We start from the raw sequence: 15,622 nt of genomic DNA, 5'->3' as shown, positions 1-15,622 counted from the left end.
CCAGACAGTACAAACACCCCACAAATGACCCCATTTCGGAAAGTAGACACCCTAAGGTATTTGCTGATGGGCATAGTGAGTTCATAGAACTTTTTATTTTTTGTCACAAGTTAGCAGAAAATGATGATTTCTTTTTTTCTTACAAAGTCTCATATTCCACTAACTTGTGACAAAAAATAGAAAACTTCCATGAAGTCACTATGCCCATCAGCGAATACCTTGGGGTGTCTTCTTTCCAAAATGGGGTCACTTGTGGGGTAGTTATACTGCCCTGGCATTCTAGGGGCCCAAATGTGTGGTAAGTAGTTTGAAATCAAAATGTGTAAAAAATGACCGGTGAAATCCGAAAGGTGCTCTTTGGAATATGGGCCCTTTTGCCCACCTAGGTTGCAAAAAAGTGCCACACATGTGGTATCGCCGTACTCAGGAGAAGTTGGGGAATGGGTTTTGGGGTGTCATTTTACATATACCCATGCTGGGTGAGATAAATATCTTGGTCAAATGCCAACTTTGTATAAAAAAAAAAAAAAAAAAAAAAAAAAATGGGAAAAGTTGTCTTTTGCCAAGATATTTCTCTCACCCAGCATGGGTATATGTAAAATGACACCCCAAAACACATTCCCCAACTTCTCCTGAGGACGGAGATACCACATGTGTGACACTTTTTTGCAGCCTAGGTGGGCAAAGGGGCCCATATTCCAAAGAGCACCTTTCGGATTTCACTGGTCATTTTTTACACATTTTGATTTCAAACTCTTACCACACATTTGGGCCCCTAGAATGCCAGGGCAGTATAACTACCCCACAAGTGACCCCATTTTGGAAAGAAGACACCCCCAGGTATTTCGTGATGGGCATAGTGAGTTCATGGAAGTTTTTATTTTTTGTCACAAGTTAGTGGAATATGAGACTTTGTAAGGAAAAAAATAAAATAAATCATTTTCCGCTAACTTGTGACAAAAAATATAAAATTCTAGGAACTCGCCATGCCCCTCACGGAATACCTTGGGGTGTCTTCTTTCCAAAATGGGGTCACTTGTGGGGTAGTTATACTGCCCTGGCATTTTCCAGGGGCCCTAATGTGTGGTAAGTAGGTAAATGACCTGTGAAATCCGAAAGGTGCTCTTTGGAATGTGGGCCCCTTTGCCCACCTAGGCTGCAAAAAAGTGTCACACATGTGGTATCGCCGTATTCAGGAGAAGTTGGGCAATGTGTTTTGGGGTGTCTTTTTACATATACTCATGCTGGGTGAGAGAAATATCTCGGCAAAAGACAACTTTTCCCATTTTTTTATACAAAGTTGGCATTTGACCAAGATATTTATCTCACCCAGCATGGGTATATGTAAAATGACACCCCAAAACACATTCCCCAACTTCTCCTGAGTACGGGGATACCAGATGTGTGACACTTTTTTGCAGCCTAGATGCGCAAAGGGGCCCACATTCCTTTTATGAGGGCATTTTCCGAAATGGGGTCACATGTGGGGTATTTATACTGCCCTGGCATTCTAGGGGCCCTAAAGCGTGAGAAGAAGTCTGGAATATAAATGTCTAAAAATTTTTACGCATTTGGATTCCGTGAGGGGTATGGTGAGTTCATGTGAGATTTTATTTTTTGACACAAGTTAGTGGAATATGAGACTTTGTAAGGAAAAAATAATAATTTCCGCTAACTTGGGCCAAAAAAATGTCTGAATGGAGCCTTACAGAGGGGTGATCAGGGAGTCTATATGGGGTGATCACCACCGTCATTGATCACGCCCCTGTAAGGCTCCATTCAGATGTCCGTATGTGTTTTGCGGATCCGATCCATGTATCCGTAAAAATCATGCGGACATCTGAATGGAGCTTTACAGGGGGGTGATCAATGACAGGGGGGTGATCAGGGAGTCTATATGGGGTGATCACCACCGTCATTGATCACGCCCCTGTAAGGCTCCATTCAGACGTCCGTATGCGTTTTGCGGATCCGATCCATCTATCAGTGGATCCGTAAAAATCATGCGGACGTCTGAATGGAGCTTTACAGGGGGGTGATCAGGGAGTCTATATGGGGTGATCAGGGGCTAATAAGTGACGGGGGGGGGGGGGGGGGGGGGGGGGGTGTAGTGTAGTGGTGTTTGGTGCTACTTTACTGAGCTACCCGTGTCCTCTGGTGGTCGATCCAAACAAAGGGGACCACCAGAGGACCAGGTAGCAGGTATATTAGACGCTGTTATCAAAACAGCGTCTAATATACCTGTTAGGGGTTAAAAAAAATCACATCTCGCTTACCTTCCGATCCTGTGAGCGCGCGTTCACAGGAAATCTCGCGTCTCGCGAGATGACGCGTAGATGCGTGACTGTGCGCAGGGCTGCCGCCTCCGGAACGCGATCCTGCGTTAGGCGGTCCGGAGGCGGTTAATACATATATGAAAAAAAACTACAGACAGCAAAATAGGCAGCAGAGGAGAGTAAGGGTCTATCAGCCCGATCATACATAAGAGGTATGCATCCATACAAAGTACACGTCTGTATGGAATAGTGCAGGAGACTGAGCCATCGACACTGGAAACAATGTAAATTCTATCTTAGGCCTTGTGCACACAACGATATTTTTCATTCCGTATTTTTTGCGGATACGTATTTTGTGGATGGCAAAACACATACGATCATGTGAATGTAGCTTAAGGCTACTTTCACACTAGCGTTTTTGCAGATCCGTCATGGATCTGCAATAACGCTTCCGTTACAATTAGAGCTGCAACGAATACTCGACTAAATAGAGGAATTACACACAAAAAAAGTCATCGATGCAATTTTTTTGCATTGAGGATTCGTTTGTGTCACGTGACCACGGAGCGGGCGTAAAGCACTTGCTATTACTCCCGCTCTGTGGTCTCCCGCTGCACTTGGAATACTCACCTTTCCAGCAGGGGGCCTCCGGACACTCCACAGCACGTCCATGGTCGCACGCTGCACTGTCCTCCTGACGTACGCACACCAGACGCAAAGCAGCCCGGAACGATGGAGTGTCGGCGGCGCCCCTGCTGGAAAGGAAGTTGGTGCGACCAATGAAGCTGTGCACTCTGGGTGTCAGGAGGAGCGGGGGAACGAAGGCTGTTGGGGGACTAATGGTAGGGGTCTAATGAGTTTTTATAAAGGAAAACAGTCTATTAATTAAATTTTTTCTTATTAGAATACTCGATTAATCGTAAAAAATAATTGATAGAATACTTGATTTCTAAAATAAATCATTTACTGCAGCTCTAGTTACAATAATACAACCGCATGTATCCGTCATGAACGGATCTGGTTGTATTTTGTCTTCTACAGCCATGACGGAGCCGTGTTGTATCAGAGAAAACTCAGTTTCGTCAGGCAGCGTTTTGGTGTCCGCCTCCAGAGCGGAATGGAGACTGATCGGAGACAAACTGATGCATTCTGAGCGGATCCTTTTCCATTCAGAATGCATTAGGGCAAAACTGATCCGTTTTGGACCGATTGTAAGAGCCCTGAACGGATCTCACAAACGGAAAGCCAAAACGCCAGTGTGAAAGTAGCCTTAGGGCTCTTTCACGCTTGCGTTGTTGTGTTCCGGTTGTTGAGTTCCGTCGTCGGGGCTCTATGCCGGAAGAATCCTGATCAGGATTATCCTAATGCATTCTGAATGGAGAGAAATCCGTTCAGGATGCATCAGGATGCCTTCAGTTCCGGAACGGAACGTTTTTTGGCCGGAGAAAATACTGCAGCATGCTGCGCTTTTTGCTCCGGCCAAAAATCCTGAACACTTGCCGCAAGGCCGGATCCGGAATTAATGCCCATTGAAAGGCATTAATCCGGATCCGGTCTTAAGCTAAACGTCGTTTCGGCGCATTACCGGATCCAACGTTTAGCTTTTTCTGAATGGTTACCATGGCTGCCGGGACGCTAAAGTCCTGTTTGCCATGGTAAAGTGTAGTGGGGAGCAGTATACTTACCGTCCGTGCGGCTCCCGGGGCGCTCCAGAGTGACGTCAGGGCGCCCCACGCGCATGGGTGACGTGCTCGCATGGATCACGTCATCCATGCGCATGGGGCGCCCTGACGTCATTCTGGAGCGCCCGGGGAGCCGCACGGACTGTAAGTATACTGCTCCCCACTACTACTATGGCAGCCAGGACTTTAATAGCGTCCTGGCTGCCATAGTAACACGGATCCGTCTTCAAATGCTTTCAGTTCACTTGCGGTGTTACGGATCCGGCGGGCACCTCCGGCAAATGGAGTACACGACGGATCCGAACAACGCAAGTGTGAAAGAGGCCTTAGACATGACAGGAAGGTCAGACTACACATGGAGTGTTTGTAGTCTGTATCCATGGAGATATCTGCATAAAAGAGGAAGGCAACTTTACATCATGTGTAAAATTGTCTTATGTATTTTAGATGTATTTGAGCCATTTTAACAAACGCTGGCAGAGCAGGACGTAGCCTGTAATACACAAGAGCCATTGAACAATGAACACTACACAGAGAAACCGGAAAATAAGAAAGGAAAACACATTGGTGCAGTCACCAGAATGAGGAAGTGCATTTCAAAGGACTACTTTGGAATAGAAAAAAAGATTTGGTGAGCGATGCATACGGCTAATATACACTGACTGTCAGAAGGGATCCTCATTAGGTGCCAGGGGCATTCCCATCTCAGACTGATGGCATCCCTGTCAGATAGGTACGCTCTCCATTCACTGCTATGGTGGTTCTGACAATATCCAGGCTGGCACACTCAACTATTTTTTAGAGGTCACAGTCGAGAGCGCTTGAACATGCATGGCCGTCTCTCCATTCACCACTACAGGACTAGCGGCATGCACGGAGAAAGGAACAGGTCAGCAAACCTTACTGACTTTGATGGCATAACCTAATTATATACCATCAACATCTCAGATGGATAACTCTTTAAAGCACGGGTGTCAAACACAAGGCCCGCGGGCCGAATCCGGCCCGCCAGACCTCGTCAAGTGGCCCGCGCAGCCGCCGCCGGCCTTCACCTTTATTTCTCGCTTTTTGCAGGCAGGCCGGGCGGGAGGCAGCGTAACTCCCTGATGTCACGTGCCTGCACCGCCTCCTTTATGAATGAAGCAGGCGGCGCAGGCAAGTGACGTCAGTGAGTGACGCGCCGGCCGCCCGTCCTGACTGCCGGCATTATACACAAGCAATTAGGATAGGGGGGGGGGTTTACACAGAATCTGTGGATGGCACAGTTATGGGGTGGGGGGTCTGTGGATCCCCCATATGTAACAGTGTCCGTCAGCCACGGATCCCCCCATATGTAACAGTGTCCGTCAGCCACGGATCCCCCCATATGTAACAGTGTCCGTCAGCCACGGATCCCCCCATATGTAACAGTGTCCGTCAGCCACGGATCCCCCCATATGTAACAGTGTCCGTCAGCCACGGATCCCCCCATATGTAACAGTGTCCGTCAGCCACGGATCCCCCCATATGTAACAGTGTCCGTCAGCCACGGATCCCCCCATATGTTACAGTGTCCGTCAGCCACGGATCCCCCCATATGTTACAGTGTCCGACAGCCACGGATCCCCCCATATGTTACAGTGTCCGACAGCCACGGATCCCCCCATATGTAACAGTGTCCGACAGCCACGGATCCCCCCCATAACAGTGTCCGTCATCCACAGATCCCCCCCATAACAGTGTCCGTCATCCACAGATCCCCCCCATAACAGTGTCCGTCATCCACAGATCCCCCCCATAACAGTGTCCGTCATCCACAGATGTTTTAAAAAATATATAAATTACTGTCTGTTAACAAAAATCATTTTTCAATAAATTGTACAATAATTGTACATTTGAATATCTACTTGCCATTATTCTGACTATGTTTCTGCTTTCAGAGCTAGTTATTACTTACATTATTACAAAAAACAGTAATAATTGAATGCAGTGACAATAATTTATGATAATAAAGAGTGGACACATAGTCCTACAGATACAACCTGCCCTTTGAGGGTGACCAAACTGCTGATGCGGCCCCCGATGAATTTGACACCCCTGCTGTAAAGGGACAGGATCCAGCGAACCGAAACCTGTTTTTTCAGGATCCGGTGATATACTGGATCCGTCTCATCCAGAACAGATCCGGTATTTCATTTTCTTTAAAGATCAAAAGGGAAAATAGCTCCTCCTATGTCCCGGCGCATGCGCAGACCAGATCCGGCAACGCAGCAATTTCTGCGACACTTGGTACCGGATCCGGCATTAATACATCTCTATGGAAACTAATGCTGGATCCAGCAAGTGCGATAGTGTTCCAGGATTTTGTCCGGAAAAAAATACCACAGCACGCTGCGATATTTTATCCGGTCAAATACCGTACAAGGGACGGAACAGAAGACGTCCTGATTTATACTGAACGGATTGCTTTCCATTCAGAATGGATTGGGACAAAACTGATGCGTTTTTTTCCGCTGTCGAGACCCTTTACCGGATTTTAATACCGGAAAAGAATAACACTAGTGTGACAGCACCCCAATAATAGTTTTTGAACAAGAAGGTCCATGACAAAAGGTAATAAAGTAAATCCCCTGTATTACACCGTCTCCTCAGACACTGTACACACCTGGCTATAACCTGCACTGAGCGCAGTATTCATGACCGCACCTCAGAGGTTCCAGGGGGCAGCCAGGATAGAACCCCTGGAGTACATCCCTGCCTATAACGAAAACTTACGATGGCGGCGCCCTCCACCACAGTACTTACGCGGGTTTCATCATGTCTGCAGCCGGTCGTCGCTGCTCCGGTAACGCGGGTTCTTAGAGGCCGGATACTACAGAACAGATTACACGGTTTCGGTCACTCAAACACAGCTGTAGTGTTTCCGCTTCCCGCGTTTTGTATTTTTTAAATTTAGCCAATCACAGCGCAGAGTGACGTCATTCCGTGCTCTGCAACAGAGCGCGTTCTGAGTGGCTAGACAAGCCGAAGGGAGCAGTTAGGTAAGAGCGCCACCTGGTGGCAAAGGGATAAATTGCAGCATTAGTGATTTGTCAAAAAGATGAGCAGAATGGATGTCTGTCCACCCTGCAGAAAGAAAAAGAATCCAGGAGAAGAATCAGCACGTTTTTATTAACAGTGGATTAGTTCCACACAGATTGGCTCCATTCAGTGGGGCTAATCTTCATGGGGATCTGCAGGCATATCTAGGGTGGCAACTTCCAGAGCCTCAAAAAGAAGGACATGGTGCCGGGAACAGTGGCGCACAGTAATGCCCAGGTTATACCATTAATATACAAGAAGATGTATAACTTATACCAACTGTACATATATAATTACATACAGGAGATACCCAGGTTATACCAGCATGGTCACTATATACAAGAAGATGTATAAGTTATAAATCTTCAATGGACCATGCTGGTATAACCTGGGCACCTCCTGTTTATAATTATATATGTACAGCTGGTATAAGTTATACATCTTCTTGTTGATAGTGATATGGAGCATGCTGGTATACCCTGGGCATCTCCTGTATATAATTACATGTACAGCTGGTATCAGTTATACATCTTCTTGTATATAGTGATATGGAGCATGCTGGTATAACCTGGGCATCTCCTGTATATAATTATATATGTACAGCTGGTATCAGTTATACACTGTATAACTGATACCAACTGTACATATATAATTATATACAGGAGATGCCCAGGTTATATCACCATGGTCCATTAAAGATTTATAACTTAGGGTACTTTCACACTAGCGTTAAAGTTTTCCGGTATTGAGTTCCGTCATAGGGGCTCAATACCAGAAAAAAACGCATCAGTTTTGCATCATGATGTCTTCCGTTCCGTCCTTTTACTGTATTTGGCCAGAGAAAATAAGCGGTATTTTCTCCAGCCCAAATTCCGGAACGGCATTAATTTCCATTAAAATGTATTAATGCCGGATCCGGTACCAAGTGTTCAGGAAATTCCCGCATTGACGGATCCAGTTTTCCGGTCTGCGCATGCACAGACCTTTAAAAAATGTAAAAAAAATTAATACCGGATCTGTTTTTCCGGATGACATCGGACAGATGGATCCGGTATTTCAATGCATGTGTCATCCGGATCCGTAAACAAATGGTATCAGTTTGCATACGGATTTCTGTATCCGGCAGGCAGTTCCGGCAACGGAACTGCCTGTCGGAATCCAACATCGCAAGTGTGAAATTACCCTTATAGTTATATCCATATGATGCCCAGGTTATTTCAGCTTAGTCCATATATAATTTATACTCAGATATATAGTCCTGTAAGTACCTGGGGCAGTGGGATCTGTGTGAACCTTGTGCCTAGTGGGCTGAGTGCTGATTCTGCTGGCTCTTCAAGCACTGGACGGCCTGGACCAGCGTGGAATCGTGGATGGCAGGCAGTGCCAGTGAGCATTGATCAGAGTGGCACCCGCACTCCGCAGCCACTCCCGCCTGAACTAAAGGAACACGTCGGACGTGCCACGCACGCAGAAGCGCTAATGACGTTGTGAAGTCATGTCATACTGCGCACTGTGCAGTCCGGACATGCTGCCAGGCCCTGTTGCCAGTGATGGGGATACGTAAAGCCATCCTGACCCTTGCCAACTGCCATCACTCGTGTAACCACACAAAAAGGAGGACTTCTGGCCGTCTGTCCTGGCCTCGCGCCAGACAGAGGACTAGGAGCCTGAAAACCGGACTGTCCGGCCTAAAACCGGACTTTTGGCCAGCCTAGGCATATCAGAGGCACCTCCAAAGCAAAAGCCCTAGGTTCAGCCAAATTCCTGCCCCAGTACTTTTTGTAGTTACCATAGGCAATTCTGTGTAATGTGGAAAGTTTGTGACTTTTAGAAACAACTCCTGGTTTGACCTCGCATTGTCTTCTTATGTGAGTGCTGTGCCATCATCCATCCGCGCATGTGCGACGCACCACAACGGCCAGGGGTTAAAGTAAATGTTTTTCGTGACGCGAGTTGCAGTGCAGCAACAAGGGCACAGGGACCCTTTTTAGTGATACTGTGGTAGATGGTACCCAGGTGTAGGAATGCCAGAGTGGTGTAGGGTAGCGTATAATGTCCCTTAATGTTTTGTGCACGTGTCACGGTTCTCCTACCTGGGTACGCTGGATCCCAGGTGTTGTCGTCTGAAGCAGAGCAAATAGGATAAATAATTGAGGGATTTGAAGAAATAAATTGAGTCCAGACCTTGTAATGAAGTTTAATAACAGCTTTACTTAAATAAACGTTTCACCAACAGTTTCAGGCTTTGTCTTGGTTCCCAGCAGGCTTTAGCATTAACTCTGGCAGGCAAACAAACTCAACTCTTCTATTTCTCCCTGTCTCTGCTGTGCTGACAGGCTGACTGAATAACTTTGCTTTAGCTGTATGCTGCAACGTCTTTCTTTGTAGTCTGACTCTAGCTTAATCCAGGGATGTGGCCTCCACATCCAGCAGAGCTGAAGGTGCTCAAGCTAGCTTGGGCAAAGCACATCCAGCAGGGACGTGTACCTGCTGCACACCCTCCCTTGAAAGGGGGTAAGCTGAACTGACTTCTAACTAACTAGTCCCTCCCCTCCTTAGAGAGAGGGTTAGAATGGAAAGAAGGGTTCCATTCTCTATAAATGCAGCGCTGCCATGCTTGCTGCCACCTACTGGTGAACCAGGTGAATTACACTTTTACATAACAGTTACCAACATTAGAAATGCACATTGTAAAGGATCTGGAATAAATACACCGATGGCATGATATTAGCCCATTAGAGATAGTAGCAGGGTGCAGAGGTGGTAATGCCACTCTGGGGCATTACATTCCTCCTTACTTAAAACCCAAACCGCCCTTGGCTTGTGCTTAGGAGGTGCTCTAAGAGTACCAAGTACCAGCAGACTATTACACACATATATAGACGTAGACACAGCTACCAATAGATTCCTGCCTGTATGAGTAGGGTGTCTAACCACGGTTTTCCCTCTCGCAGTGAACCAAACAAATACTGCACAAAGTGCTCAAATACTCCACGACCTGGCCACAGTCGTTTGTGGAGCGTGGGGGTGTCATGTACTGTAATCCCTCCACGATGCTATGAGACGCCCTGTATTTTCTTCCTAGCACCAAGGTCTAATCATGCTTGACGCTTCGTCGCCTTGATGTCTGACGGGGTAGCTATAAAATTTTCCTTGGCTTGGCAATGCACAAGGCCTAAGGGCATACACAAATTAGGAGGAGGAGACAGTGCTCTCCCATACCTCCAGGAGGACTAATCCCTCCAAACACATATTAGCAGCGGGTCACCCTTGACGTTAGATCTACTTGTGACTTACCACTTGGTACCCCTGTGTAGCAATTATACAGGGTGGGCCATTTATATGGATACACCTTAATAAAATGGGAATGGTTGGTGATATTAACTTCCTGTTTGTGGCACATTAGTATATGTGAGGGGGGAAAGTTTTCAAGAGGGGTGGTGACCATGGCGGCCATTTTGAAGTCGGCCATTTTGAATCCAACTTTTGTTTTTTCAATAGGAAGAGGGTCATTTGACACATCAAACTTATTGGGAATTTCACAAGAAAAACAATGGTGCTTGATTTTAACGTAACTTTATTCTTTCATGAGTTATTTACAAGTTTCTGACCACTTATAAAATGTGTTCAATGTGCTGCCCATTGTGTTGGATTGTCAATGCAACCCTCTTCTCCCACTCTTCACACACTGATAGCAACACCGCAGGAGAAATGCTAGCACAGGCTTTTAGTATCCGTAGTTTCAGGTGCTGCACATCTCGTATCTTCACAGCATAGACGATTGCCTTCAGATGATACGAGATGTGCAGCACCTGAAACTACGGATACTGGAAGCCTGTGCTAGCATTTCTCCTGCGGTGTTGCTATCAGTGTGTGAAGAGTGGGAGAAGGGGGTTGCATTGACAATTTAACACAATGGGCAGCACATTGAACACATTTTGTAAGTAGTCAGAAACTTGTAAATAACTCATGAAAGAATAAAGTTACATTAAAACCAAACACACCATTGTTTTTCTTGTGAAATTCCCAATAAGTTTGATGTGTCAAATGACCCTCTTCCTATTGAAAAAACAAAAGTTGGATTCAAAATGGCCGACTTCAAAATGGCCGCCATGGTCACCACCCCTCTTGAAAAGTTTTCCCCCTCACATATACTAATGTGCCACAAACAGGAAGTTAATATCACCAACCATTCCCATTTTATTAAGGTGTATCCATATAAATGGCCCACCCTGTACAATACAGTATAATACCTAGGCTATCTAGCTAACACAAGGCAAAATAAGAACCATTAGTATTTAACGTCCTCAGAGGCAGTTGTCACAAGTAATGGGGAGGGGATAACACCAAATGACACATAGAAGGAATAGGCCGAAGTCTAGGCCTCAAAGCTAAGGGAGAGGGATGGTGACCTCCTAGGAATCCCTAGACCTCACCCTGACTCCTGCCAGTATGAGTAGACCCTGAAGGTGGAAATACTCATACACTGGAACCTAGGCCCTGGCGACCCTGGAAGGCCCTAGGAATGGTGGCAGAGAAAAAGACTACTGTTTCCTTCCCAGATGAAGGAACCAACATCTCCCTGAGGCCTAGACAACACCACACACAAGCGAACAACAAAATGCAAGAGAAAATGCACTTAGCTTAAAGCAGAATGGAGGAGCAGGAGATCCAGAGGAATAACACACCAGCTCATCCAACTCCAGCAGTAAATATCAACCGCAAGGTAAGAAGTCAGAACTATATAGGGCCTCAGTAATGACTGCAAGCTGCACCTGACAAGTGTTCTGGTCATTACTAGGGTTGAGCGAACCCGGACTGTAAAGTTTGGGTTCGTACCGAACTTTAGGATTTTTGGACCCCGGACCTGAACCCGGACTGGATTGCCGGGATACCGGGAAATTTCCCGTTAGGCCGGCAGGCCTGAGTGCCGCAAGGCCGCGGCCCTGGTGACAAGTGGGGGCGGCCGGCGGCAGGGCACAGCAGGAGATGAGCGCTTCCATTGTGGAAGCGCTCATCTCCATAGTCATCTGTATCGCCGTCCTCAGGACGGCGATACAGATGTCTATGCTACGGCAGGGGAGGGAGAGGTGTGTCCCCTCCTGTTCGTCTGATAGGCTGCCAGAGGCCTCATGACGTCATCGCGCCGCCTGAGCCGTATAGCGAGGGACACAGGCCGGAAGAGGCCTGCATCGCATCGCTGGAGGTAAGTGTTTTTTTTTTTAATTTTTTATATAGGTACAATACTGGATCATGATGGGGGGGCTACTGGAACATGATAAGGGGGGGCTACTGGCACATAAGGACGACTACTGGCACATGATGGGGGGGCTACTAGCACATGATGGGGGGGCTACTGGCACATGATAAGGGGGGCTACTGGCACATAAGGGGGGCTGCTGGCACATGATAAGGGGGCTACTGGCACATAAGGGGAGCTACTGCCACATGATAAGGGGCGGCTACTCTCACATAAGGGGGCTACTGGAACATGATAAGGGGGGCTACTGGCACATAAGGACGACTACTGGCACATGATGGGGCTACTGGCACATGATTGGGGGGCTACTGGCACATGATAGGAGGGCTACTGGCACATAAGGGGGGCTGCTGGCACATGGGGGTGCTATTGGTACATGATAAGGGGCGGCTACTGGCACATAAGGGGGCTACTGGAACATGATAAGGGGGGCTACTGGCACATAAGGGGGCTACTGGAACATGATAAGGGGGGCTACTGGCACATAAGGACGACTACTGGCACATAAGGCGGGCTACTGGCACATGATGGGGGCTGCTGGCACATGGGGGGCTATTGGCACATGATAAGGGGGCTACTGGCACATAAGGGGGCTATTGGCACATGATATTGGGGCTATTGGCACATAAGGGGGGCTACTGGCACATAAGGGGGGCTGCTGGCACATGGGGGGGCTATTGGCACATGATAAGGGGCTACTGGCACATGATAAGGGGCGGCTAATGGCACATGAGGGTGGCTACTGGCACATGAGGGGGACTACTGGCACATAAGGGGCTACTGGCACATAATAAGGGGGGGCTACTGGCACATGATAGGGGGGGCACTCTGGCTACTGGCACATGATATGGGGGGGCTCTGGCTGCTGGCACATGATGGTGGGGGGGCTCTTATTACTGGCACATGATTGGGGGGCATCTATGGGGGCACATCTTACTGGCACATGATTGGGAGGCATCTATTGGTGCACTTATTACTGGCAGATTATTGGGTGGCACTATAGGGGCATCTACTGAGGCTAAAAAGAAGGGGTATTTTTATATGGGGGGGGCTCTGTATAGGGGCATTTTATACTGGGACACATTATGGTGGGTACTATGGGGAAGGGGGGGAGGAGCACTATGGGGTCATCTACGGGGGCACTGAAAAGGGGTATTTTATATTGGCACATTATGAGAACATTAGCTCAACTGGGGGCATTACAAAGGGGTATGTTTTGCACATTATAAGGAGAATTATTTCTACTGGGGGGGCATTATGGTGGGCTTTATTACTCCCCCATGGTATGACCCCCTAGTAGCAGCACCAGCCTCTCCCTGCTCTGCTATCCCTCTGCCCCTCCTCCAAATCCTTATTATGAAATCTTTCTCATTAGGATAAAGCACAACATCAGCTCCACCGAGCCCCCGGCCAAACTGTTGAAGTGGTGTCCGAGATCCCCAAGGGCCAAGCCAAGAAATTGTAAGTTTTCATGTGAAATATGTTTGTTTGTAGTTGATCTTTATTATCTATTTTACATTGCAGATTTTTTATTTTTTTTTGCAGCATATGGGTGAGATTTTATAAATATTTTTATTATTTGGTCGAAAGGCTCATTGGGGGAGGGGGATTGTAACAGGACTGCCTTAGAATATCTAAAATTGCTGGTCAAGTAAAATGTTGCATGCAACAATCATTAAATAGGTGGCCAACAAAAAAGGGGCGGGTCAAAGGGCGTGGTAAAACACTGTCTGAGCATGCTGAGGGTTGTAGTTTTGCAACAGTTGGAGGCATCCTGGTTGGGAAAACACTGTGATAATATGAACAATGGGTGTTCTACAAAAGAGCTATCGTGGGGCAAAGTTCATATTCGCGTTTACACACGTGTTTTAAAATGAATGCTTTCTCCAAGTAAATAATGACGCAATTCTGTGGGGCTGGTATGCAACTTTTTTATCCCCAGTCCGGCCCTGGCTGCAGAGCAGCCAATCAACAAGCGGTTAACTGTCTGACCTTAGAAGCCATCACAGCCATGCCTACTAATGGCATGGCTGTGATTGGCCAGAGCAGCATGTGACCCAGGCCAGGCTCCATATAAGCTTGAGTCACGTAGCGCTGCACGTCACTCTGCTGTTACAAGTGTAGGGAGAGCATGCTGCTGGACTTGTGATATCAGGGAGAGAATAGGAGAGAATCTAACTCAGCGATCTACATACAATTAATTGTGTGGGTGCAGGGCACAATCGTTTTACACACAAATCACTGCAGAAAATTCACCAAAATGATACGTAACCGACAATACTAGCTAATTCCTCAAGCCGATGTTAAAAGCTGAGAACTTTGCCAATATCTTCCAGTCAGGAACATATCGGAGCCCCTCATGCACCACGTCACGGTGTCTCAGCACGCATGGGGTCCTACCACTCAACTGCCCGTGGTGTGTGAACAGGGTCTGAACAGTGCTAGAAACCAACTCACAGCCAGGCTCTCACATGCCTCCATAGTGGTATCACCAATGCATTGTGAGGTAGGATAAAGCTGTGAGCCGCACCCACAACAGACCATGTGACACAGAAGCCGCACCCACAACAGACCATGTGACACAGAAGTTACCAGGTGCGAAAGAACGTTACCAGCAAAATTAAGTGGCACATTCCAAACACAAAGACAAAAACTCACTGAAAAAAGTGGCCTAAACGGGTGGAAATGCTCCCAACCCAGACACATTATGGCGTGTCTATAACCGGGTGAGCAATTCCTCCGCATGCGGTCCGCAGACAACAGCAATCCCCAGCAAAAAATGCATACAATGGAGGATGCCGGGGCAGACCACATGCACCACAAGGACATCTTACACAAAATGATACATTGTGCAGATGAAAAAATATAAATACACACAAACACACAGGTGTTTTAGTGGTTAGACCCCATGCTTGCTGAGACACCGTGACGTGGTGGATGAGGGGCTCCGATATGTTCCTGACTGGAAGATATTGGCAAAGTTCTCAGCTTTTAACATCGGCCTGAGGAATTAGCTAGTATTGTCAGTTGCATATCATTTTGGTGCATTTTCTGCAGTGATTTGTGTGTATATATATTTTTTCATCTGCACAATGTATCATTTTGTGGTGCATTTTCTGGGGTTTTAAAAACACACTTTTTTTTACAAAAACCACTATTTTCAGGCCTTGAAGCATCAGCACGTGTGAAATTACAGGCTTATATACTGCTGTCAAATTCAGTTGTTAAACAAACACTCGTTTGGGCCAAAAAAATTTAGTTGGCAGCCTTTGATGCAGATGTCATTGTGAGATACACCCTTAATATATTTGGGTTAGATTCAGAGATTTGAAATACCGCTATTT

At 47.0% G+C, this 15,622-nt stretch overlaps 1 protein-coding gene across 7 annotated transcripts in view; it reads right to left on the bottom strand.

Annotated features, from left to right (window-relative positions):
* KIF23 (kinesin family member 23) overlaps positions 1–6,863 on the bottom strand; it is a 36,662-nt gene extending 29,799 nt beyond the window's left edge. For all 7 annotated transcript variants that reach the window (XM_040414338.1, XM_040414341.1, XM_040414344.1 and 4 more), the window contains exon 1: positions 6,743–6,863. In XM_040414338.1, coding sequence (XP_040270272.1) covers positions 6,743–6,756 — 14 coding nt within the window. In that variant the 5' untranslated portion in view covers positions 6,757–6,863. The remainder of the gene's footprint in view (positions 1–6,742) is intronic.
* Positions 6,864–15,622: the final 8,759 nt, after the last annotated feature.

This window comes from Bufo bufo, chromosome 1, assembly GCF_905171765.1.
Source record: "Bufo bufo chromosome 1, aBufBuf1.1, whole genome shotgun sequence".
NCBI classification, from domain to species: Eukaryota; Metazoa; Chordata; class Amphibia; order Anura; family Bufonidae; genus Bufo; species Bufo bufo.
This window is presented reverse-complemented; position numbering and strand designations above follow the sequence as displayed.